Genomic DNA, 26,977 nt, shown 5'->3' with positions numbered 1-26,977 from the left:
TTTTGTAATTGCATTACAGAAAATGACAATATTCAAATTTTCTGAGACAGTCCTGTAGTTTAATTTATTTATTTATTTATTTTTTTTTAATTCTGGTCAGTTTAGCCTTCAAGCTATTTTCGCTTTCAAAAAAAACCAAAACTTTTAAACATCCATTTTAGGTTGTGATGCGATCATAATCACACGATCATTAAACTGGGGAAAAAAATACCCACAAAGAGTTAAAGCTTTAATTATACTTTACTAAATTGTACTTTGTTACATAAAACTTTAATATTTGAATCCTAAACTGGAACACACGGACATGTCGAAAATACAGCATTGTTATATCAAATACACAAGTACAGAGCAAAAGACTAAAATTCCAGTTTCTTTTCTCCACTGTGTGGCTTTCCTTTTTTTGGATATTTAACTAGGCAGAACATCAACCCTGCATGGCTTACAGCGTGCTACATGTATGTGGCATTTAACTGTAATAACTTGTACATTTGGATCAGTTCAGATATTCAGAGGTTGGCGGCAGGCAGCTAGTGCATACTGTTTTTTAGACAACCCTTTCCGGTTTCTAGTGGAGGAAAAACTAAATAAATACAACTTTTTCTTTTTTTTCCCTCCTTCCACACTTTCATAAACTGTGACCAACACATTTTAATACAACAGTGCTCTTCATTTCTCTGGTGTGACGGTCCGGAGGTGCAGTAAGGGAGAAGGGAGTGACGCTGCTGCTGCTGCTGCTGCTGCGATGAACAGGAAACTTAATGTACACCAAAGGCTTTAAAGTCCATTTGGATGTTGGGGGTGTGTGGGGGGGACGGGGGGCGGTGTGCAGTACGGCAGGCAGCTTATAAATGCCTCATAAGTTTCAGTTTTTGATCCGAGTCACAGTCCCTCTGACCAATTCCTTTTTTTTCCCCGTCCTCAGACTCCTTTGAGCAGGACCACAGTCTGCCCCGGCTCCGTCTTCTGAGAGCTGCTGTCCGCCGCTTTGGTGCCGTTGAGCCGCGGGCGGCGCAGGTTCAGGAAGCTGAACCGAGCCTCCAGGCTGAAGCTCCTCTTGCTGCTGGAAGCAGAGATGTTGTTGTTGTTTCCAGACGGAGCGTTGTCAAGTTCCCCCTCTGCACCTTCAGCTCGGTCACCTGCAGCACACGAGGAGGTCGGTGGACGATTAATAATACACGTAAAACACGCCAAAGTCATCTCATGTCTCAGAAAATTAGAATATTGTGATTTTCTGTAATGCAATTACAAAAAGAAAAATGTCATACATTCTGGATTCATTACAAATCAACTGAAATTGAAAAAAAATTAGAATATTCTGGGAATCTTAATCTTAAACTGTAAGCCAAAATCAGCAATATTAAAATAATAAAAGGCTTGCAATATTTCAGTTGATTTGTAATGAATCCAGAATGTATGACATTTTTGTTTTTTTAATTGCATTACAGAAAATAAAGAACTTTATCACAATATTCTAATTTTCTGAGGACAGTCCTGTAGTTAAGTTCAAGTAACAGAAGACCAAAAGTTTTGGTGATTTTTAACTGACTGTTGGATATCTAAATAGACAAAACGGGCATGTTAAAATTAATACGGCTGAGAAGTATTCTGAATTAATCTTATTATAAGATTTTTTATTCTTTTAGGCAACATCAAAATACAAGATTTATTTATATAAAAATACCAGTTAAACCCAGACTATAACTGGATAGTTAGCATTATTTTCTTCCAACCCAATAATATGAAATAAATATTACACACATTTCAATTTAAGGTTTTATGTATTCGGAGATTAAATAAAAAAACGAACTTTAAAACATCAAAAGGCATTGACTCTAATGTCACACACGTAGTCGTCAGCTGGATTTGATTAAACTGATATGTAGGAGCTTCCCACTGGAAAATACCTCGGTCATGATTGTGTTTCAGCTGGCAACAAGTTATTTAACCATAACAAATTTAGTAAAGGACCCCATGACCGGGAATAGGAAGTATCTTTGATGGATTGATAAATAATACAATAAAGAACTTCTCATTCCTTAAACCACATTGCCCTGTTTCAACATCTGGCTCAAATAAAAGGTCATTAAAAGATTTCTTCAGACCGATGAGGTGATCTATTCACTTGAATCAGGAGGAAGCAACGTTTCTCTATCCTGGTCTTCAGGTAACACTGCCCTGCAAGCTTTAGATGTTTTGCTGCTCCAACACGCACTGGATGCACTGGATGTTTTCCCCCTAATTGTTTCAGTCCCCCATTAAGCATCATTAAATTATGGCATAGACATCCAAGATGTGATGTCCACATATGTGGACGCCAGGTCAACATCTACTCCATGACTCCTCATTTATGATGGAAATGGAAGTTTTTGTTTTTTCCCTCTGATGACCAAGGCAGCGTAAAGATTGGTCTCTGCAAGGAGCAGCGAGGAAACGTCATGTGGTTTTATGAATCCAGACTTGGGGCCAATCCCAATACACCCCTTACTTTCTACCACTAGCCCTAAAAATGAAGCCACAGCTGTAGGGCCCTTGTAATGTTCCCTAGGGATTGGGACACCACTTGCTACGTCACTGCGTGGTTTACGTTCGGTTACGTAAGCGACTGCGTAGTTACGTTTGCACATACGTCACACCATATCAGGAAGCTGAGAGATAAAAGCTTTTTTAATTTCCGCTGTAGTACTGTTAATATGCCACTTTATTAAGTTTTAATATTTTTTCAGGCGTAAAAGTAACCGTTAAGATCCCCAACCTGGGCTCAGTTTATCCAAATAACGCCTGTTAAGAAATTTGTGCCGATGTTTTCGGGGATGAGAAGAGCTGCCGGGTCGGGAGCTGATTTATGGTTCCGTGTTAAATCGACGAAGAACCTACGCCGTAGGCTCTGCGTTGGTGTAACGCGGAACCATAAATCAGCCTTTATTCAGGCGACATCTGAAGATACAACGCAACAACGACCAAGCGAGTGATTATGTACATTCACTGAGTGAATATTATGAAAATGAAATGTAATCGAAACGCATTTTTATGCAGAAACTAACTCAAAATATTGATTTTGATTCAGTCTGCAAATGATGACATAAAGCATTCTAGGAAATTTTTCTGGCCCTCGGTCGTGAAGTCAGTATCTGAAATCCCTCGCTTAAGGGCTAGATTCATACACACTAACCCTCGAAAAGTCCACTAGCCCTAGATGCAAAGAGGAATTGGGACACCACTTCCCTCACGGGAACGCACAAAATTTAGAGGTAGGTCTGAAAAGTAGGACTAGGGGGGGATTGGGACTGACCCTTGTCCTATTCCAGAGTGATGGACTCAGGGTAAAATCAGCAGCGGATGAATTGATCCACACGCCATGACTTGTGGCTACTCTACAAAGCTGTTATGGACAGTATTAGCTAACTGCCTACCGGATTATGGTGAATAATAGTCAGGTTTTTCTTATAAACTACCCTGAAAGCTACATTTCTAATTGTCATTTATCAGAACAAAATGATCAAAGACTAGTTAAGGTAAGACAACGTGGGCCACTATTAAATAATCCCGTAAAATTCCATCAACTTCTTGTTACCCCGGTGCATCATGTTATGCCATTATTTACACCCCAAAATACAGCTTTAGTTGTATTTTATGAATTTTTAAACTGTAATGAAGAAGTGCTTTAAACTTGCTCTGTTTTGTCACATGAAAGCCTCGTTTCAACACCATATGAAAGATTTTGAGGGAAGCAGACATTTGTATAGTTATCTCAAATTTAATGACATTGTCTCTACGGGAAGTGAGAACCTGAAAAAAGGTGAAACAGTTGAGGTCTAGAATAACCCTGAAGCTGAGCAGCTTCCTCTCTGCACGCGAGGCTCACAGTTCCTGTCACTTTAACTAATATTGTGCTTCAGTAGAGCAGGTGTGAGACATGAAGGCAGCAGGAGGTGCTGCATCTCTCCCAGAATAGAACATGACTAACATCCATCTCACTTTTGTATTTCCCTCCTGTGTAATAGCACATGCTGCACACACTCAAAAGCCATTACTTTTATTTCCCTTCTTAAACACAGTGACTTTCCATTTTGATCCAATTCTTAGAGGAAACAGCTTTTCTTTGTATGTGGTTATTTATATGAGGGGGAAAAAGGGAGACACTGCATCTCAATTTGGTTTCTTGTGTTCTCTGATGTCACACCTTTCTTTTATTCTATTTTTAACAGTACTTGAAAATATTAGGAAAAAAGCCGTCTTAAGTGTCTGGAACACTGTAAAGGACATGTCTTACACCGTGTCATAACTGCAGGCGATGCGAGCGAGCGTCAGCGACAAAATCACTTCCATTTGCTTTATTTTCTATTGGACTGTCCTAACTGGCCGCGAGCGACGCAACGTTTTGAGCTGAACGTTTGTCGGACGCCCTGCTTCTATTTTCTTCCTGCTGCTCGCGTTGAAAGCCGGTTGAAAGTGCTGTAGGAAACAGTCATGGATGAGGAACGGCTGATCCAGTTAGTTGAAATGAGACGTTATCTCTATGATTCCTCCTCATTTCACTACAAAAACCTCAATAAAGTGGCAGCTGCTGGAGGGAGATGGACAGGGAGCTGGAAGTTTCACAACTTATTATCTAAAGCTTGTGTCTTTTTCATTTTCTAGGGATGTAACAATATATCGTGCCACGAAATTTCGCGATACAAAAAAGTCACGATACGTGTCGTGGAGGTGACAAAGTGTATCGCGATATTGGAATATTAATATTAATCTATTGTGCATCCGACCGCGCCTCGACCCGCGGACCAAAATCTTCCTCCGCTCAGAAGAAACTAGTACCGTTTTGGTCCCGATCACGGGACTCTTGCAGGGTTTTGAGCTCTGAACTTTTACTTATGTAAGGCTGGTGTAGAGTTAAGCCTTACCTTATTAAATTAAACCTTTTTGGGGTCGTGAGTAGGATAAACACAGGGAAACTTCTGCTGAGTTCCAGTGTACTTTAATGTCCCTCAACAGTGTAGGATTTTAGAACCAATCTTTTTTATGATGTAAAATTGTATGTATTTATTTACTTTTATTTATTTATTTAATTTTAGTTGATACATTTCGGGAAAAGAAGAAAGTCAAATCATACATGAGAGAAACTATTCAGTTTGTTGCAAAATATTTGTGCTTGTATGAAACTGAAGATGCATAATGCAAACCTGACATTTACTTTTAGTTCAGTTTGTGGAAAATGGTTGGCCTGGCTTTCTCTTTAAAACTTAAACAGTTATAAAGCATTACAAACTGTATTTTGTGTCTTTCAAATAAAATACAATTTTTTCCAGTCATATGTTCATCATTCAAGGTTGTTAAAAAAATACTGCTATAATATCGTATCGTAATCGTGACCGCAATATCGTGTATCGTGAGATTAGTGTATCGTTACACCCCTATCATTTACCTTTAATGTTATAACCAGTCTCTGCTTAGTGAGGGACTGGCCAATGGGAGTCGGGCTCGCTTCGTCTCATCCGTTGACCTCGCTGAGCTGCGCGGATTCCAGCCAATCAGCGCGTCAATCTAAATAACGTGGGGGCCCATAACGCTTTCAGTGTGGACAGAGAACCGCCGATGTCACGCAGTGCGACATGATAGTCGGGCGCTCGCGTGCAGTTATGACACGGTGTGATGAAAATGTTTGAGGTTCCAAGGCAGGAGGATTTTCCTCAAGCCGTGCTACATTTAATAAATCCCAGAGTGTCACCCACCTCTCTCCAGGTCGCACTCGGGCGACGACGCGCCGCTGCACTGGCTGCGAGGCCCGAGCACCGGCGAGATCAGGCCGAAGTCCGACAGCGACACGGTGCTGGGAAGGTCCAGACTGCAGGGCCGGGACAGCAGAGCCGGGGAGGACGTGGAGGAGGAGGAGGAGGGTGTGGGCGACGGGGAATCAGAAGACGACATGCCGGAGGAGGAACCGGAGGAAGAGGAGGAGCTGGCGAACGGGCTGGGCGACAGGAGCTCCTGCGGGCTGCTGGGTGATGGGGATGAACCGAGGCTACAGGTGGAGCGAGTCTCAGAGTCTTCTTCTGACATGACGCTGCCTCCCCCACACGGCTCGTCGTCGAAACACACCGACGCCACTTTAGGACAGAAGGGAGGGGGAGGAAGGCGTTAATGAGAGAGGAAGATAGGAGCAGTAAGCAATTATGAAAGGAGATGAAGAAATATGATGGGGGGGAAGAGTAGGATGAACAGTGGAAGGAGAAAGTCACTGTTTGACACTATACAGGACTGTCTCAGAAAATTTGAATGTGAATTTCTGTAATGCAATTACAAAAACAAAAATGTCATACATTCTGGATTCATTACAAATCAACTGAAATATTGCAAGCCTTTTATTATTTTAATATTGCTGATCATGGTTTACAGCTTAAGAAAACTCAAATATTCTATCTCAAAAAATTTGAATATTCTGGGAATCTTAAACTGTAAACCATAATCAGCAATATTAAAATAATAAAAGGCTTGCAATATTTCAGTTGATTTGTAATGAATCCAGAATGTATGACTTTTTTTTTTTTTTTTTTTTATAAATTGCATTACAGAAAATAAAGAACTTTATCACAATATTTTAATTTTCTGAGACAGTCCTGTAAATGCAGCTGAGGGTTCTCTGAACTGTCACCACAGTCAGAAGTGACACTTCATGTGCACTGCAAACACGTGCATGTAAAGAAGAAAGCAGAGTTATTTTCAACCTCACATTCCCCCTCAACTTATAATTATTCTGCTCAGAGTGGACTCCTGTTGCCATGGTGATGCAATCCCCAGTTATTCTGCAGGCCAAATTAATGGGATGCAAAGAAGCAAAGATTTTCACTCCATCGGTTGGTTTTTTTCTCCTCCGGCTGAGGTTCATTCAGACCCTCTGATGTGGACGGCAAGAAAAACAACAGGATACTTTAACAGACGTGAAGTGGGCAGAACTATTTCCATAAATCAGGTTATTGTTCGGTGCGTAGACGGTGAATTTGGGGGTCATTTACACACAGGCATTCTGTGTGTATAAATGACAAAAAAAGTGTTTGAAACCAAGTTAAACTTTATGAATTACGGACATGCGTCATTTACTTTCATTTGTCTTTTTTTTTTTTTAGATTTCACAGAAATCACATCAGGAGTCAACAAAGCAAACTGGCTGTGATTTCTGAAGAAAATGCCACACAGCTACGGCTGACATTTAGAATCACCAGGTGAGCAGTTGTTGTTGTAGCAGCAGCAGAAGGTTTAACCTTTACTAATTGGGTTTTAGTCACTCTGCCCGACCACAAGTTCCTCTAACAGGATAAAAGGGGAGAGAAACAGTAAACTCACTTGATATTCCATCCGACTCCATCTTAAAGTTGGAGATGTCGTCCCCAGAAACGCTGTCGCCCTCGGCGCCGACTCCAGCGCCTCTGGGGCCCATGACGGAGCTCCGCCGGCGCTCGTGGATCTCGTCAGAAATCATCTCCAGGTTTCTCAGAGCCGTTTTGTACTCGTTTTTTGCCCGGGTTAGCTTGGCCTGCCGCTCATCCACGTTCTTCTTCAGGTTCTAGAGAAGAGATAAGGGGGAAGAACGTTGTCGTGAAAGATGAACACCGCAAGGCAGTCACAAAACTGATACCATATCAGAAATCTATCTCTTGGCATGCTTTGTGTGCAGGGAAAAGTCGCTGACGTACTGTAGTTATCCCACTAAATATGTTCAGTGTAGGTTCGTGGTGTTTGGATCAAACTAGACATGCAGATAAAACAAAGTAATCCCATGATGACTACAATTTGTTACACGTTAACCAGTACTGGAGTTGAGGGGGGATGAGGGGGGATGGCATCCCCCCTGAAATAAAAACGGTCAAAATCATCCCCCCAGTAAAACTGCCATCCCCCCTTTCCATCCCTTATGTCATTTCATCAATGAATGTGGTTTTACTGCTATTTCAACATTTAGAGTCATCACCAGAAAAATAACTTATTTGACAATTTTCACCTATTTCAAGTAAATTTTAACTTGAAATAAGTAGGAAAATCTGCCAGTGGGACAAGATTTATCTTCTTATTACAAGCAAAAAAAAAAAATTGTTCCACTGGCAGATTTTTCTACTTATTTCAAGTGAAAATCTACTTGAAACAGGTGAAAATTGTTGTTTTTTCCAGTGATGAGTCTTGTTTTAAGTGTAATGAGATTTCTTTTACTAAAATGAGACATTTTAACTAGAAATAAGACAAATATTCTTGTTAAGATTTTGAGTTTTTGCAGTGATCCATGTTACTTATCCTGTGAAGGACAGAGTCATATTGATAAGTTCAGAAAACTGTTTTTATTGTTGTGTTTTGATGTATTTGATGTAAGCCCAGAGGATATTTAAAGCTTACAGAAGGCTGCATTTAACTGCTGCTATGTCATTCCTGCAGTATTTCTGCAGGTGTTTTGGTCACTGCTATTATTTGTAATATATTATATTATTTGTAATCAGCACTAATTATCTGTCCCCATATGATAAAATCCACCATCCCCCCTGATTTCTTTTTACAACTCCAGTACTGGTTATAGATCAGAGAAGGGAAAAACAAACAGCTACCAAAAGACCAATATATCGTATCATTAGAAAAATGCATGCAAAAAAAGTCCCTTCTCTTTCTAATCAAGGTAGTTCACTCTGTTTCAACAGCTTTACAACCTGTAGAGATTACATTTGTGTTGAGAAACAAGAGCCAAAGTGTCATCACGCACCTCAAGCTGCAGGTAGTACTTGGCCTTCATCTCAAAGTAAGGCCTGCAGAGAAGAGAGAGACAAGATCAGAGGGGAAAAATACAGACTAACCCAGAAATGAGCAGCACCCACATCATCGCTATGGCAACCTGACAGAGGAGAGGGAGATAAAGGGGTCGTGATGCTGGATGAGCGAGGGATGCAGAGCGGATTAACTGTGGACACACACACACACACACACACACACACACACACACACACACACACACACACACACACACACACACACACACACACACACACACACACACACACACACACACACACACACACACACACACACACACACACACACACACACACACACACACACACACACACACACACACACACACACACACACACACACACACACACACACAGCCTGGAGCCTCTAATACACTTCCACTGGATCCAAAAATACATTTTTAATCATACGTTAACTGATCCATTGTCCAGCTTTGGATTCAGCCAGTTGAAGATAACTTGCATGTAAAATATCAAAGTTAATGTGCAGCATGTTTTACTGTAATGACACTAAACGCAGCTTGACCCGTTTTCTAAATGCACGTCTATGTCGTTATACTAAATTACTTGCATTGATGCTACACTGTCTGATAAACATCAGGCAGACAGACATAGACGAACCTTTTTGAGGGTCATGCTTAACTACTTGCTGCTAAGATGTAGATTTAAATTGAGATTAATTTCAGAATTACCCTCAGGTCTCAAAACATACTCTTACTTCACGTCTGTGTGTTTCCAGAGTAGCTCTTTCAAGTACTGCAAACATTTCAACATTTGCAACATTCCACAATAAAGCAAGACTTTAAAAGTTGGTTGTAAAAATAAAAAAAAATCTCTTGACCTCAACACCCTGGAAAACTGACAGTTTTTTTTTAAATACAGGACTGTCTCAAAAAAATTTTATATTGTGATAAAGTCCTTTATTTTCTGTAATGCATACATTCTGGATTCATTACAAATCAACTGAAATATTGCAAGCCTTTTATTATTTTAATATTGTTGATCATGGCTTACAGCTTAAGAAAACTATCTCAAAAAATTAGAATATTCTGGGATTCTTAATCTTAAACTGTAAACCATAATCAGCAATATTAAAATAATATATATTGTTGCTTTTAAATAAATTAAGAGAACGGTAATCGCCAGCACATTTGAGTCTAAGAAACTGACCAGAGAATTAGCTAAAAGTATACCAACTGATTATTTTCTGCATTAATAAATGTTATCAAAAAAGTCAAACCATTTCTCATAATAACATGTACCCTATACACATACTGGGTTTTGCAGGCCATTAGATTCACCGCATTATAAGGCAAAATCAATGAACGGGTCTATTTTCATACATAAGGCGCATGATAAAACATAGATAAAGCAAAACAAAACAGTCTGGTGAGTTGAACTTTATTCAACTCATTCACAGTTCATTATGGAACGTATCAGTCCTGACATGACTGTGTTTCACCTGCACGAGCCTCGACGCTTCACCTGGAATCAGTTTCGTAGTAGATCTAAATTACTATTCGTCTTGTGATTTTGTGAGAGGGAAACAACTCGTGACTTTACCAGATTCAGCCAGGCTTCCTCTTTTAACACCTGACTGCTTACAATAAACAAACTAGTCGACTGTGGTTTTGACTGAAACCAGGTTTCACTGCTTTAGAGACCGTTTTCAGCTGAAAAGAGAAGCGTTACACTGAGTCACCTGGTCGAATAATTGGTTCTTTTTTTTCCCTCTGCTGTGGGAAAGCTGAAGCCAAATCACCTGTGATTACAGTATTTTTGTCACGTCTGACATAAAAATTGGACGGGATCTCGTGCAGCCTTCAAGTGCCCTGTACGCAGCCAAACCGAGCTCTTACTTGGACTTGCTGATGGTTCGTTTCAGCTTCTTCTCCAGCTGCTTCATGCGGCCCGTGGCTGCTGTGTATTTGGCCGCCGTCTCCTTATGCAACAGCTCACTTCTCGTCTTGGTGTGTTCCGCTTCCATCACCTGCAACCGACACAAACTCACCATCAGCAACGCACTCCGAGTTGACTTAAGGCCAGAGTTCACTTAAAGATATTTCTCTGTTTTTAAATGTTCTGTGAAGAGCAGGGTATCTGATGAGTAGATGTGGGATTAAAAGGTTCTTTCCAAACAACCACCACCTTAAAAAGGTTCTTTTTTTGGATTAACAAAGAAAAAGTGTAATAAAACTCACCATGGTACTCAATAAAATATCTTCAAAAGATTTATCTTGATATTTTTTAATAGATTTTTTTTTAAATACTTTTTATTTTTTGTGGGTTTTTGAGATAATATTGCCAACATTATTTGTTTTGACTACAAATTAAGCCATTTCAAAGTTTAATTGGCTTTTCCACCATTTTTCTATCACTATGAACAAAAGTTTAATAACAGAAAAATCCAACGCGTCGCAGTCTTAGACGTGTGTTAATATTATACATAAGAGCATAATGAACACTTTTTGGTCGTGGAACTTAGATTTTGACGGCAGTAAGATGAAAGACTTTCCAACATTTCTAAAATGGATCTAAATAAATTGGCATGAACGTTTTTGGCTTTTGGGATCTTTAAGTCTGTTAAACAGGCTAGTGATCCATTCTTTCTTAAAGGGTAAAATAACTTAAAAGTAGTACATTAATTGTGATTTAGCCAGACCCCTCCACCTAAAGAAATAGAAACAGGTATGTCTTACATTTTACAATAAGTCTGAATGGGTTATTTTAGCAGCTGCATGAAGGAAAGCAGCTGAGACACTTAATTAAGGAAAGAAAGTGAAGTGACCCCGTCCCCATCCCTCCCTCCCTCCCTCCTCACCCTCTGCGTGGCGTGGTTCAGCATCTCCTGCCAGGCGGAGTCGAACTGCCGGTTGTCCTCCTCCAGGAGCCGCTGCTCGGCCAGGGAGATGGTCTCCTTGGCTGCTCGGAGAACCTCGCTGGCTCTCTGGAAGTCCTGGGTGGATCTCTGGGCCTCCAGCTGGGCCTGCCGGGAACACACACACACAACTGGGTTTGCTTTGTGTTCACATACAAGCTAAGATTACAAAGGTTTCATGAACATGGACAGTGGTCCTCTTTCAAGCGAGAGAGTTTTTTTTTTTTTTATTCCCAGCTGTTAAGTCCTTATTGTCCAATGGGCTCAGTGGTGCGTAATTGTGGGGAAAAAAATAAGTCTATACCAGGGGTCGGCAACCCAAAATGTTGAAAGAACCATATTGGACCAAAAACATGTCTGGAGCCGCAAAAAATGAAAAGTCTTGTATAAACCTTAGAATGAAGGCAACACATGCTGCATGTATCTATATTAGTTATAACTGGGGGAAGATTTTTTTTTTTCATTTTGCACTTCGAGAAAAAAGTCAATGTCGATAAAAAAGTCGAAATGTTGAAGTAAAATCTTGAGACAAAAGTCGAAGTGTCGAGAAAAAAGTTGAAATGTCAAGATTAATGTTGAAGCAAAATCTTGAGACAAAAGTCGAAATGTCGAGAAAAGAGTCAAAATTTCGAGAAAAAAGTCGGAATATCGATAAAAAAGTTGAAATATCGAGATTAAAAAAAGAAAAGGGAAAAAAAAGGAAAAAAAAAAAGTCAAACATTTTTGAAAAAGCTCCAGGAGCCACTAGGGCGGCGCTAAAGAGCCGCGGGTTGCCCGGTCTATACAGTAGAGTGCAAACTTATAGGGTGCAGAGTATAAACAATTTTAAATCCATTTATATTACTCATCAGGTCAGTTTGATCATAATTTTCTTTACCATTATAGCATTAAAATGAAATATGGTTAGACTGTATTTCCTGTGTAGAACTGAACCCCTAACAGAAACGCTCTTTGTTGTTATGTTTACATGTGTGTTGCATAAGACACAGCTGACATCATCTTAAGACCCGTGTGAAGCTACAGCTGAGAGTTTTCCTGCTGCAGCTGCAGATACGACAGATACGGCTGTTTTCATGCTCATGGAGACAATCCATGTTATCTGTCAACACATGGTCACTGCACTCCTGCAGATAAACAAACCAACGATATTGCTGGAGCAACAACATTCATTCACCTCACACAGTGTGTAAAGCCACGCAGACCCTGAGCTAAATAACTTTTCCAGTTCTTTATTCATTTTAAGGAAAACACTTTAATGGAGCACTGCACTTAAAGACTCAACGCACAATATTTCTCAGCCACTATACGTTGACTGATCAGGAGGAAAAAAAAACAACGATGTGAAGATCCAGAACCTTTAGTGAGTTTGGAAATCAATAAAGAGAAAAATGGGAATGTCTGTAAACATTCCAGTTCAAGAAAACAGAGATTAAAAAAATGGTTGAATTGATTAAAAATGCTGTTATGTCATCTGTATTCTTTTTCCCAGAAATTCATGGAAATTATTTTAAAGATATCAATCCTGAAACCAGGAAAATTAGTTATTTACTAGATGAAGTGATTAAGTCTTTGTAATCTCAGTTTTCCAGAAGCCACTTTGGAGACCAAAGGGATTCAAAGTATTTCAGTATCAAACAGTCAAAAACATGGTCAGTTTTCTTCTGAGAAAGGGAGGTCAACAAATTAAATGAGATCTTTGAGGAATATTTGTACTTTTGACATAGAAACAAATACGAGGTTTGTATGGATAGTTTCAAGGGTTTTATACAAAGTCAAATAGTCAAACAGAGATACAGTACATACTATACTACAATAGGCCTTATAAGGACAGTATTTATTTGGACTGCATTGAACTGATTACTGTCTGGGTAAAGATACAAATCTTAATGTATAGTATAAACTTACCAATATTTAAAAAACTTTCTAAAAAAAAAAATTACTTAAAAGTGAAAAAAGGATTATGAAGTAAAAGATAAGTGTGTTTAGACTTTAAAAATAAATAAAAACGCAGATATGACAGCATTATAATAAGGTCATTAAAAGAGAGTAAACTCCATTCAGTTCGTTTTAGCAAAACGGAGGAAAAACAAACAGAAAGTCTGACATTTCTGTTAACATCACCAGCTGTTTTTATTCATATTAATAAAAACCATCAAGATGATCATGCAGATCGCGACTAACTCAAATAGTTCAGATACGGGTAATAGTTAAAAGGAGCATGAGGCTCCTTTTAAGAAATGAGACTCTCTAGCGCCACCCTTTGCCACGACGGCCGTTGGGGGTACCGCAGCCAACAGTGAAGCCGGCACGGGAGAACGGGGAGAACGCACATGCAGCGTCATGTGACGTCACATCCGCAGGACAGCGCGGGGAATTCCGGTCACAAATGCAGCACATTTTGCAGCACACAGCCTGTTCAAGGCAACGGAGAGATACACTAGAGGGCTCATTCTTTTGGGTTTGGAACGCTTCATCTGACATTACTAGAAAACTTAAAACGTATACGAATTTTTTTCATAAATCCTGCCTCATGCTCCTTTAAGTCTGGCATGCCCATCACATCATATACTTAATCAAGCTTTTAGCTTGCACCACGACTTTACCCATGGAGAAAAATAAATAATAATAATGAATGAAAAATAGCAATTGCACTTCTATAATTCACTACAACACAGATTTCGGTCTCAAACAGTTTTAAGCAACTTTTGTGCAAAACAAAAATGTTATTTCTATGCAAACCTCTAAATATGCTTTTTATGTCTAAAAAACTTGTAAACAACTGAAGATTTCAGGGAAAAAGCAAATCCAGGTCAATTTACAAGTGGTTGAATAGCAACTTCTTTCTGCCAAAGACCAATAAATTTAATTTGTAATGAATGTCATCTTTTTACAAAACAGCCAATGTTTGTAAATGAGGGCAGCCCGTCTGAAAATACACCAGGGGAATCTCCTTAGACGAGTCCAAACGCGTGTTATTTGCGTGGTATTTCTGTTCATTATTGTTTTGTTCCATCGTCCTGTGAAAAACAAACACATTTCCAAGAATACGTCAACAAGTAGCAGCATTAAAATCCACATATTGTCTTGTTTAGCTCCTTCAGTCAGACTTGTGTCTGCAGATTCTCTGACATCACCACATGCTCGCTGTAATTCCATTAGCTCCGCTCATCCACATGCCAGTGCAGCAACATCCAAACAACTTCTGCCTTGTTGCCGTCATGTGTTCGGCTCTGTATTCCATACTGAACACAACAGAGGGTCGGGAATTACCTCAAGTAATCCGTCTTATGTTGTCGTCTGCTGCATGTGTCTCAGTCACGACAGTTAAAACGCAGCAATTATTCAAATGGAAACGAATCACTCGTTACCAACCATATGTGCTTGCTGTCCCAACTTTTTTGGAAAGTTTATCAGATCTGAAAAGTACGACGGAGTATTACTTAGCCAGAAAAGACAAAAAAAAATGGAAATTACGAGAATAAAGTCAAAACCTAACGTTGCGAGAATAAAGTCGTAACGTTGCGAGAATAAAGTCGTAACGTTGCGAGAATAAAGTCGTAAAAATTACGAGAATAAAGTCATAGCCTAATGTTGCGAGAATAAAGTCGTAATATTATGAGAATAAAGTCTATTCTCGTAATTTTACGACTTTATTCTCGTAATTTCCAATTTTTTTTTGTCTTAGTTTGGCCCTAATACCCTGTCGTAGAAAAGCAAAAAGGGATGTATATAAAATCAAATTAGAATGACAAGAGCATTATATAACTGGGATTTATACTGTCTGCAATGTACAAAAAAAGAAAAAAGTATTGATGATTGTTTTTTTTAATTTGTAGGTATTTGGGGCAGCTTAGTGTACACGTGACTTCTGTAGTCCACTTTGAAAAAGAAATGTTCCAGTTTAAAAAAAAAAAAAAACCTTCATATGCAACCTTTCTATTGCAGATAAAGTTTTTAAGTGAATGTTGAAATGTAGATTTAGTGATACACTAGTAGAATTACTAGTGTAAAACTTTTCTTTGTGTGGTTTCTGAAACTGCCCCGGTCTCCTTTTGTTGTGGAGCCCTTAAGAATTGAATTAGTATTGCAATAAAAAAGGCTAGAAAAGCACAAAAAGCTGGGGATCTTTGCTATAAGAGATGGTCTAGACTAGTGCAGTGACGGTCGCGACCCAAAATTGGGTCGTGAACCTGTTTTTATCTCGGGTAAAAAAATGTATTCGTCTTTACAGAGCTACTTGTCAGTTGTTGCACTATTTTATTTCACTTGTTTGTGCATGAACACATTGTTAATTCTGTACAATCCAAGTTTAAACTGCACCATCTTGACATCAAATACATTTGAGAACTCAAACGTTTCTAGATTTGGCTCATCTTTAAAGATCCCGGAGCCAGACCAGTTAACCGGTAAGAGTTCAGTCTGGTTTTCAGTCACGTTGCCAACATGAAACCCATCTTCCACTTCCTTTCCATCCTTCCCCCATCCCATCAGTACAGACATTAGACACGATGCTTCTAGCAAGATGAAAAGGGCAAAAATAAATGACTTAAAAAAAGAGAGAATTATGATGTGCGTGAACACTTTTCCAAATAAACAACCCATTATCTCTGATCCGTCTGGTTTTCAGCTAGCCAGATCTTCGGTCACGTTTTTCTTGGTTAGTGGGTTAGGAAGCGTGTCACGTGTTTAGAAACTGTAGCCAAATGAAACAACAATGTACTTCTGTGCCTTTGTCCTACTTTTCTCTGCAGTTCCAACGTCTCGGCTACAGGCAAGTGAAACTTCAATGCTGTCGTCATGCAGCACTGATGTGCTCAAAGACTTCACTCGCTAAGTAGTTCTGGAGAGGGAAATGACAGAATAAAAGCAAAGACGAGGTGCTGCTGCGGATATTAAACTGAACATAAAATGTGATATAGATGAACATCCCAATAATATCACGTGTCATCAGTACTCCAGTTGTAAAAAGAAAAAAAGAAAAAAATCAGGGGGGATGTTGGATTTTATCTTATTGGGACAGATAATTTGTGCCGATTACAAATATAATGTATTACAAATAATAGCACTGACCGAAATACTGCAGGAATGACATAGCAGCAGTTAAATGCAGCCTTCTGTAAGCTTTAAATATCCACTGGGCTTACATCAAATACATCAAAACACAACAATAAAAAGGTTTTCTGAACTTATCAATATGACTCTGTCCTTTACAGGATAAGTAAAATGGATCACTGCAAAAACTCAAAATCTTAACAAGAATATTTGTCTTATTTCTAGTTAAAATGTCTCATTTTAGTAAAAAAAAAAAATCTTATTACACTTAAAACAAGACTCATCACTGGAAAAAAACAACAATTTTCACCTGTTTAAAGTAGATTTTCACTTGAAATAAGTAGAAAAATCTGCCAGTGGAACAAGATTTTTTTGCTTGTAATGAGAAGATAAATCTTGTCCCACTGGCAGATTTTTCTACTTATTTCAAGTGAAAATTTACTTGAAACAGGTGAAAACTGTCAAATAAGTAATTTTTCTGGTGATGACTAAATGTTGAAATAGCAGTAAAACCACATTCATTGATGAAATGACATAAGGGATGGAAAGGGGGGATGGCAGTTTTACAGGGGGGATGATTTGGACCGTTTTTATTTCAGGGGGGATGCCATCCCCCCTCATCTCCAGTACTGCATGTCATGCTTTAACCACTAACTATCTATGGCTAATCTATGGCTCGGTATGATGATGATGATCGTGTGTGACGATGTCTGCATGCAGACAATGCGTCATCACTTCCTTCCAATGTACAAATGCTCTTGATAACTTTTGCAACTGAAGACTAACTGTGTAATGGTGAGCTGGGATTTGCAGGACTGGTGGGCGGCGTGTCCTGGTGCCCCACCCATGTCAGACATGTAAACAATGATACAATCAGCGGTCCAGGTCCCATTTCTAAAGCGAAGCTGGATAAAGATGAAGATGGAGAGGCTGGAGAATGTAATCTCATCTGGGTTCTTATGTGACAGTGTACGGAAGAGTATCAGGGCCATGGAGTAGAAAAAATATTTGAGAGGGGAAGATTTTTTTTATTGTGCACTTCGAGAAAAAAGTCGAAATGTCGAGATTAATGTTGAAATACAATTTTAAGAATAAAGTCAAAATTTAGCCTTTTTTCTCAACATTTCAACTTTATTCATGAAATTGACTTTTTTCTCAACATTTCGACTTTTTTCTCGAAATTGTACTTCAACTTTATTCTCGACATTGACTTTTTTCTCGAAGCGCACAATGAAAAAAAAATCTTCCTCTAAAATATTATTTTTATTTTTCCCCTGCCTGGCCCTAATACTCCTCCGTAGACAGTACCATGCAATCCTGGTACGCTGACATTTTGGAGTTGGTAGTTACTTCAGATAATATAAACTAAATAAATGACAGAGCCTTTATTAAGGCCTTGTTTTTCTACGTCTCCTTTGAGGGAATTAAATAAGCCCATATTAAACCAATGATAAAAAGCACAGCTAAATATTGCTTGACATAATCATGCAATTACAAAAAGAAGAATTAAAAAGCAACAACTCTCACGCAACGTAATAAAGAAAATTTTAATCCAACCCAAAGTTCAAGAAATTGCCTTCTCCACAATCAAGTGTACTCAGACCTTAACACTGCTCTATCATGGTGAAGGAGTCAAAAACCATGTAAAGCAGAATAAAAAGTATCCAAACCTACACAGACAGGGGAAAAACGCTATTTCTCAAAAGTTTGTTCTTTCAAAGCTCACAGTACACTTTACTGCTTCCTGTTGTTCTGTACTTTATCTCCAAAACGTGTCATTACATCAGATCACTTCTGCTTTCTTACGCTTTATGCATTACTGACCAAGCTGGTAGGAAAGAAAGGGATAAAAATAAAAATCATCATGCGCCATTTTCTGTTTCCTCTTCTCTTTAAAATGATTGTTCATCTCTTATCACACAGTCTCTTCAACTATTCCTCCTCTGTCATTTTTATTCTCCACTCTCAATTCTTCCATTTCCATCTCTCTCCCACTTCCCCACCCAGCCTTTTATCCAGATCCATCGCTCCTCGTCTTCGTTCCCAACCTGTCACTTCCAATATCCATCTTAATCTCTTGTGCTTGTAATATTTCTGCCTTTGTCTGCCTCTCTCTCATCCCTCTCTCCACGTCATGCTCAACCTTTTCCTCTTTTCTCCGTCTCTATTAAAGCTGCTCTCCATCTCAGCATCTCTTAGCCTTTTTATCCTCCCATCTGGTCTTTTACTTCAAAATCTTCAGAGGAGCGAGACTCCAGAGGGAAGCAGATGTCCAAGTAACAAAGAACGTGGAGTGATGTCTGCATGCGGAGGAGAACAACATTTTACAGGTCCTTCATTTACTTCAAGTCAAAAAATGAGCCTCATTAGCTTGTTAGTAGGACAGACGATGCATTTAAGCTCAGCCACATTCAGAGTAACATACAGGACTGTCTCAGAAAATTAGAATATTGTGATAAAGTTCTTTATTTTCTGTAATGCAACTAAAAAAAAACAAAAATGTCATACATTCTGGATTCATTACAAATCAACTGAAATATTGCAAGCCTTTTATTATTTTAATATTGCTGATTATGGTTTACAGTTTAAGATTCCCAGAATATTCTAATTTTTTGAGATAGGATATTTGAGTTTTCTTAAGCTGTAAGCCATGATCAGCAATATTAAAATAAAAAAAGGCTTGCAATATTTCAGTTGATTTGTAATGAATCCAGAATGTATGACATTTTTGCATTACAGAAAATAAAGGACTTTATCACAATATTCTAATTTTCTGAGACAGTCCTCTATCCTAAACTCTTTCTTATGTCACTTTTACTTTATCCATTTTTGTATACACAGAAATAAAAACTGTTTTATATACACTAGTATATAGGCCAAGTTCCTTCCACCTTCTACTTTCAGTTGAATTTTTTCTAAATATGTTATTTTATCCCAATCAGTATTGGGTTCTTAACACAAAGAAGCTTTATAAAAGACTAAATTCAGTGCAAATTAGAGGTGTAGAAATGTTTTGATATTATGATGCTTTTTCCTTTTAAAATATATGACAGTTCTCTGATTTCTGACAGCATTTTCTGGACCAGATCATTGCCAAACTGAATTGTGGGTTTATTGCATAGCGGGGGAAACACTGCAACTGTCAGAAGTTGAGAAAAGTTCATTTTTTTAGGTTTTAACACAAGCACGAGTCATTGACTACGTTTACATGCAGTCAAAATTTGGGTTATTGCTAATATTCCGGTCACTGAAACATTGGGAATATTCTGTTTCCATGCGTAAGCAAACAGGGTTATCCCTGTATACATGGTAATTAATCATTCGGGATATCTGGATCAAACCAGCGACGCATGGAGAACGTGATGACGCAATTACCGTCATTTCTGCTTCTTCTTCCTGTATCCAAATTCAAAACAAATGCTGCTTCACGCAACTTTTCGTTCACCTTCTTTTAAATCTCGCTATCCCGGTACTTTCTACCGTCTACAAATGCTAAAATGTTCATATCCTTCATTACATTTATGAAGTGATTAGTCTCCTCCTGGTCTTGGTTTCTCCGTGTTTATAAGAACTTCCTGGACTCAAAAGACCAGGATTCCTTGTGAACAGAACATGTGCAGAAAACAAATTCATGTTCCGTTTGATCAGGATATTCCGTTTGGCGTTTACATGACCCAATATTTGGGTTTTAAAAGGAGTAACCCAGGGGTCATATTCAGGTTTTAAAAGGGTTATTGAGTGCATGTAAACGCAGTCATTGAGTTGGTCAATCATGTCATAAGGATTCTGCAGCAGTTGTGAGTATTTATCAGTTCTGGCTCCAGTTGGCAGTGATAAGAAAACACCAGACGTGAACAGTCATACATAACACATCATAAACTTATATAATTGTCTCAGGAAGTAAAGCTAATCAGAAAAAACCCTCCCGGAGGATAAAGTGTAACATCCATTCATTTCGTGGTAGGTTATTTGTCCTTTGGGAGGAAGCAGTTAAACAACCATCAGAAACATGTTTTAACATGGTACTTTTCATCAAAGAGAGATTAACATCTTGTTTGTGTGTAAACACCAGTAAAGAGGCACAAGAAGATGGTTTAATCTGAAGCCGTTTGAAATCAAGAATGTATGAATCGATTTCAGTCAAATTATTCCAGTGCAGTGGTTTTATAAAGCTTTTCAGTCAAAACTTGCAGAAAATCATCAGCAAAACAAAAAAGAAATGAGGGATGGAGACAGAGCACGCGTGTCATCAGTCAAAGCTGACAAAGAATGATGTTCTGGGGGGAAAATGAGCATTTAGATCATAGAAAGAGTTGCCGTTGCCCTTCACACGATTCCTCTGAGGAGGAAAAGAAGAAATGCTCCAGTTTCACTCTGTTCCTCGACACATATTTGCCCCTGTTGAAGCACAAGTCTGTGTTTGGGCTGTTCCCTCAGGCGTTTCTGGAAGTAGGTTTTTCACATCGTCATAAGCAGCTGCCATTAGCATCAAAGCGCTATCAAAATCAAATCAATCTGTCGAGAGAGTCGACATGAATAAGCATCTTCAACACCGAAGACAGAAATAGGATTAACTGGGAATAAATGACTTGATTTCATCCACTTTCCAGGAAAAGTTAGGCTAATCTCTGCTCCCTTGTCAAATGTGAGTATTTATTTCTGAAGAATCTTAGCCTGGGAAAATAAGGTCCCAGGTTAAGACATAAATACAGCCTGATTACCTCTTGCCTCAAGCAGACTTCAATTTCAGCTTATTGCGAAAGATAGTGGAACTAAATGGTTCTGGCCCAGATATGCTGGAGCTTTGGGTTGAAATGAGACACAGATTTCAGCAGGAGGGAAAGTGCAGTCTCTGAAGTCTCTCACCGCCTTCAACGGGATAATTGGAAGAGATACAGTCTGTCCAAGCTCAGAAAAGTAGAACTGTGTGAGGAGTTCAAAAGGGAGAAGTTGGAAATAAAAGCAAGACTCACTTTTTTATTTTAGAACGGTCTCAGGCAACATGTAGTAAAGATTTCCCTGTATGTTAGATGCTTATATTACAGTACAATAATAGCTTCCAATATATGGATTGGAAAATGGAAACAAAAACATAAAGATTAAAAAACAGCCACATTTTGACACTTTCTGGAAGTTTGATAATGAAATACGTCTGAGGTGGTTTTTCTTTAACCCACAGCTGTTTCTGCAGTCAAGTCTTTATGTTCAGAAAGTTGCTTTAGTTTAGTGGGTGGTGTGAACCATTTAACTCCACTCAATGACCCCCTCTTCTGCAGAGTGTGCTTTTTTTATTTATTTATTTTTTTCCCCCAGTACTAATTTATGGTTTTGGAGGACCATGCAAATGTATTTTACACACAAATTACATCCAGTACCGTTTGAAGCCGGTCGTTGCCGGGCTGTATGTAGCCTGAGACCACAAACAGCAAACTGAGATGACAACATGAATCACACGCGTAAGTGACTCGATCTCACATATTTACATCACCTGTTTACAGTTGCTGCATGAACAGTTTGTGCTGATCCCTCCTATTCATTCATTGATCTATCCCCGGCTGTGTAAGCTTTTGCTTATATGAACAAAGTTTGTTCAGATGGCAGAAGTATCAACTGCCAGCTGATGAAGTGCCTTCAAATAAGTCCTGGGCTTATTTCAGTCCAGCCCTGTGAGTTTTACATTTCTAAGAAGATACTTGTAAGACGTACGGCCTATATGGACCAACTTCTAAATGCGCTACGGGTTGATTGTTGGAATGGCAGGTTCCAGTGCAAAGCTGCTTTAAAAAGAAATAAAAAACTCCTGGTGACAGGTATGCGTTTTCTTTCGCCCTTCGGTTTTTGAAATGATACTAACTTTGAATACATGAATATAAACAAAGTTCAAAGAAAAATGTACGTTGGCCGAGACCCGCCATTGCTGAAAATTAAAGAAACGCTTCAAATAAAAATAAACGCAGCTGAAAATAAAATAAACGCTTTGCACATAAAATAGTGCTGCAAATTAAAACAAACGCCACTGCAAATAAAAGAAATGCTGCAAATATAAAGAAACGCTGCTGCAAATTAAAAAAAAAAAAAAAAAATGCACCAGTGTTTTTTACGTGAGAGGAGAAGACGAAGGAGACGTAAGTGAAAAGGAAGAAATAAGAAGAGCGAGGAATAAGAAGAACAACGAACGAGAAAATAAGTGAAAAGGTTAGTGTTCAACGTCGCTACGTGTAATTTTTAATGTGCAACACCGGTGCATCGGCAAAAATAGTCCCCGGTAATTCACTTCCGTTGTGGCTTTTTTATTTGCGTTATTTTTTTATTTTATTTGCAGCGGGGTTTCTTTATATTTGCAGCGTTTCTTTTATTTGCCAAGCATTTATTTTATTTGCAGCAGCATTTGTTTCTGTTTGCAGCGTTACTTTTATTTTCAGCAATGGCGGGTCTCGGCCACCGTAAAAATGTCACTACAGTGATGCTCTGTTGTTCACATTTGCAACCGAATCCGTTAAATCATCCGTCCATTTCTATTCCCACGTGATCTAATGCATGTTTTTTTAAGTAACAATACACAAACGAGTACAATATACACGCATGCAGCATCCCAGGAGGTAAATGTCAGAGCAGATGTCTGTGACCTCGTCTGTCTCTCTCCCTCCCTCCCGTGAATCCCTAAATCCCTCCATCTTTCAATCCATCCATATATCCATGTCACTTCATCCATCAACATCCCCCCCGTCCGCCAGCTCCGCCTGCCAGACAAACCTGACTGCAGCGCAGGCCGAAGGGGATAAAGGGAGATAAAGAGAGACAGAGACGATAACGGATGAGGAAAGCAGGTTGATAAGAAGTCAAAGGAGGTGAAGTTTGAGAGGTCACTGAGGGAAGTGTTTTGTGAGGACGCCGCATATTTAACGAGTCATCCTCATTTGACATTTAATATCTCAATTATTTAACATTAGATAAAAAAGTTGGCAATTCCCATTTAACAGACATTATACAATTACGCAGAAAAACGTAATTGAGCATTTTCTTTTTCGAGATATAGTGTATACAGGACTGTCTCAGAAAATTAGAATATTGTGATAAAGTTCTTTATTTTCTGTAATGCAACTAAAAAAACAAAAATGTCATACATTCTGGATTCATTACAAATCAACTGAAATATTGCAAGCCTTTTATTATTTTAATATTGCTGATTATGGCTTACAGCTTAAGATTAAGATTCCCAGAATATTCAAATTTTTTTAGATAGGATATTTGAGTTTTCTTAAACTGTAAGCCATGATCAGCAATATTAAAATAATAAAAGGCTTGCAATATTTCAGTTGATTTGTAATGAATCCAGAATGTATAACATTTTAAAATAAAGGACTTTATCACAATATTCTAATTTTCTGAGACAGTCCTGTATCTGTAAAACTGTCAAACTGCATAGTTATTAAACTGATTTGCTGATATTATAGCTTGTATTTTCCTCCCCAAACGCAGAAATACACTTATGCTAAATTTCAGTTTGGTTTAAATATTTGACAACATTTCTCTTCACTTGCCCATCTAAAATAACTCTTGAGCCTAAACGCTGCACATCATTAACTTGCACTGCATCCCTTCGTGTCTGAGGTCCAACTACTCACTCTCTCCTCACTCAGAAATCAGCAAATATGTAAACGCACAGCGTGAAGCAGCAACAAGAGCGGCTTCTGATCCTGCCGTCACAAGACTCATCAAAAGCACCGAGTCGTCCACTTTAAAGACTCCACTGCACCATCACGGCATAAAACCAGAACATTCACTGCAGCTCTGCCCAATCCATCCATCATGACAGATGGCAGAATAAGAGACTTTATAAAAGTGCAACCAATAAAAAGAAGTTGAATTGACATGCCAGTCTGGCAGCAAGAGGAGAAACCGTGTCTGCTACCGCCTCACTTCCATCCTTAAGTGGCTCCGAGATGAACTGGAATAAAAAGGGGGCGAAATGCATATTTCATTAAGTTTAAGAAAAATAAATAAATAAAAACCCTTCTACTGAAACTTTAACATGAGAAACAGCAAGGTCAGCACTTAAACTCAAACCCTTTGAAGTAATATGTGCTCTTGAGAAATCACTGCAAACTTTTCACCTTGCCACCTTCAGCCATTCTGATTATTGTCCAAGTCACTGATAAGTCTCTCCCAACCCCCTTTTAGGGCCACTTGACTAAACTTTGTCAGTGAGATCATCATGGAGAAGTGCAGTCATTTAAGTTAATGCCTGCAGACACTTCTCTCCACCAGAAAGGTCGAGAGTTTGATTCATGCAATTTTCATTACATCTGCCAGAGGAGTCCTTGAAGAAAAAAAAGATCTCCTGATAGCTGGATTCTTCAGGTTGCACTCGTTTACTCTTTAACTGATGACTGATCTTTAACTGACTCTACAATGGAAGAATAAAAAAAAAAAAAAAAAAAATACTGAGCTACTGTATGGAAGCCCATTTCTGCCAGTAAAAGAAAAAAAAAATAAGATGAAAACTTAGCCTTAAAAATAAAAATATCCCTACAATAAGTCATAATTATGAGATAGAAAGTTATAATTTCGACTTTCCATCTCATAATTTCGACTTTCCATCTCATAATTTCGACTTTCTATTTCATAATTTTCGACTTTCTATCTCATAATTATGACTTTCTATCTCATAATTATGACTTTCTATCTCATTTATGTCATTTATATTATAAATAATATATTTTATGGGCTTCCATACTACTGTGATAACTGTGTCTGGAAAATAAAGTCAATTTTCTCAACAAAATACTGCATCCACAATTGTTCACCTTTGTTTAAAAGTGCAAATGTTGCCTTTTAAGAAGAAGAACATGCAATAACAGTGTTTGAACATCTTAAATTTAAAAACCTTTAAAACCCTGAAAGGTTTGTGGATGTTTTTAAAAATGATGGAGCTACTCAGCGAGGAAATCTTAATTTCTCGTCTGCACGATGACTCATTCATGAGGCATTAGATCCACTAATGCCTGATGTAAAAGCACATTATTGAACACTGTTGTGTCCGGGTCAGACGGGTCAGACGGGTCAGACTGAAGTCTTTATCTCTTCCCAGCCACCGCTATCAGAGACGCTGCCTGGGCAGTGCCTTCTATTCGTCTGAAACTGCAAAAACATTTGATTCCCATCATATTAATAAGGAGGAGCAGACAAAATAATGACGTCAGAGAGGCATCTCATCGGTTTAAGTAGAAGTATACTCAATTTATAAAGAAAAAAAAAAGATAAGTGCAACAAACAAATTATTTCAAAACAGGTTTCATTTACTACCAAGAGATTTGAATTGGAATTATCCATTTGTGACTGGTTAAACTTTAAAGTACCCTTAAAACCCCTATAAAGCTCTGTCGGGCATGTTCTGATGCTTTAAAGTAACACCGAGCAAGAGATTTTGAGACGAATTATGTTGCCAAAACTTTTTCAGTTCCCTTCTTTCATCTTCTTATGAAAGTTACACTGCATATTCTAATGAGCGAGCTTGTGAGTGCAGAGATGAAAAAGCATATTTAAAAAATGTCCTTCCTCTCAGCAGCCGGATCTCTGAATCACCGAATTATCTGGGCTACGAGGAAAACAGTTCTTCAGGTTTTAAGAGACTGACTGTACAGAGTGTGTGGAAGCTGCAGCAGAGGGAACGTCCTCTGCAGCATCAGGACGCTTTTATCATCATTTTAAGTGTCAGTTTGTCAGCAGAACTAAATTATTGGAAGCATTACTAAAGCACAGGTGCTAAACGCTGTACAAATACTAATACTAACAAAACCACTCCCATGAGACTCCAAAGCTCTAACATTTGCATCATGACATTATGCATGCAATGACAAAAAAGGCCTTTGTTTGCCCCAAATTATTGAGAACTCTCCATCCAAAGTGTCATTTTTGAAAAATGGTAAACATTAGCTGCAGTAAAATACGACTCAGATCTCAGTTTTATGCATCAAACTCTCTTGAGTGCATATTTGAATAACGGAAGATGGGCAGAGCTGAGATGAGGAAACAAAGGCCACACTAGAAAGCTCTTCTGCCAGTTAAACATTACTGCTGTAGCAACTACTGAATGATGAATCTCCAAATATCCACTCAGATTTTCCTTTCTCTTCTAAGTGAAACTTAAGCCTTGGCTTTAGGATGCCTGGGTGCAGCCTAGTGATGTGAACTACCGCAGAGACCTGATGAAAAGATACCGCTCCATGAGGGAGCAGGAGGACGAGGGAAAGAGAGCCGGAGAACA

General features: G+C 38.6%; 1 protein-coding gene across 1 annotated transcript in view; it reads right to left on the bottom strand.

Annotated features, from left to right (window-relative positions):
• Nucleotides 1-216: 216 nt before the first annotated feature.
• Nucleotides 217-26,977, bottom strand: part of sh3bp5b (SH3-domain binding protein 5b (BTK-associated)) — a 42,690-nt gene continuing 15,929 nt past the window's right edge. Inside the window, exons 4-9 of the mRNA XM_061717583.1 lie at nt 11,602-11,766; nt 10,640-10,770; nt 8,735-8,777; nt 7,336-7,555; nt 5,727-6,101; nt 217-1,136 (exon numbers count right to left, since the gene is read on the bottom strand). Of these exons, the coding sequence (XP_061573567.1) occupies nt 919-1,136; nt 5,727-6,101; nt 7,336-7,555; nt 8,735-8,777; nt 10,640-10,770; nt 11,602-11,766 (1,152 nt within the window). The 3' untranslated portion in view covers nt 217-918. The remainder of the gene's footprint in view (nt 1,137-5,726; nt 6,102-7,335; nt 7,556-8,734; nt 8,778-10,639; nt 10,771-11,601; nt 11,767-26,977) is intronic.

Source organism: Cololabis saira, chromosome 3 (assembly GCF_033807715.1).
Source record: "Cololabis saira isolate AMF1-May2022 chromosome 3, fColSai1.1, whole genome shotgun sequence".
NCBI classification, from domain to species: domain Eukaryota; kingdom Metazoa; phylum Chordata; class Actinopteri; order Beloniformes; family Belonidae; genus Cololabis; species Cololabis saira.
Note: the sequence above shows the minus strand (reverse complement) of the source record. Positions and strands in the feature narration are given on the sequence as shown.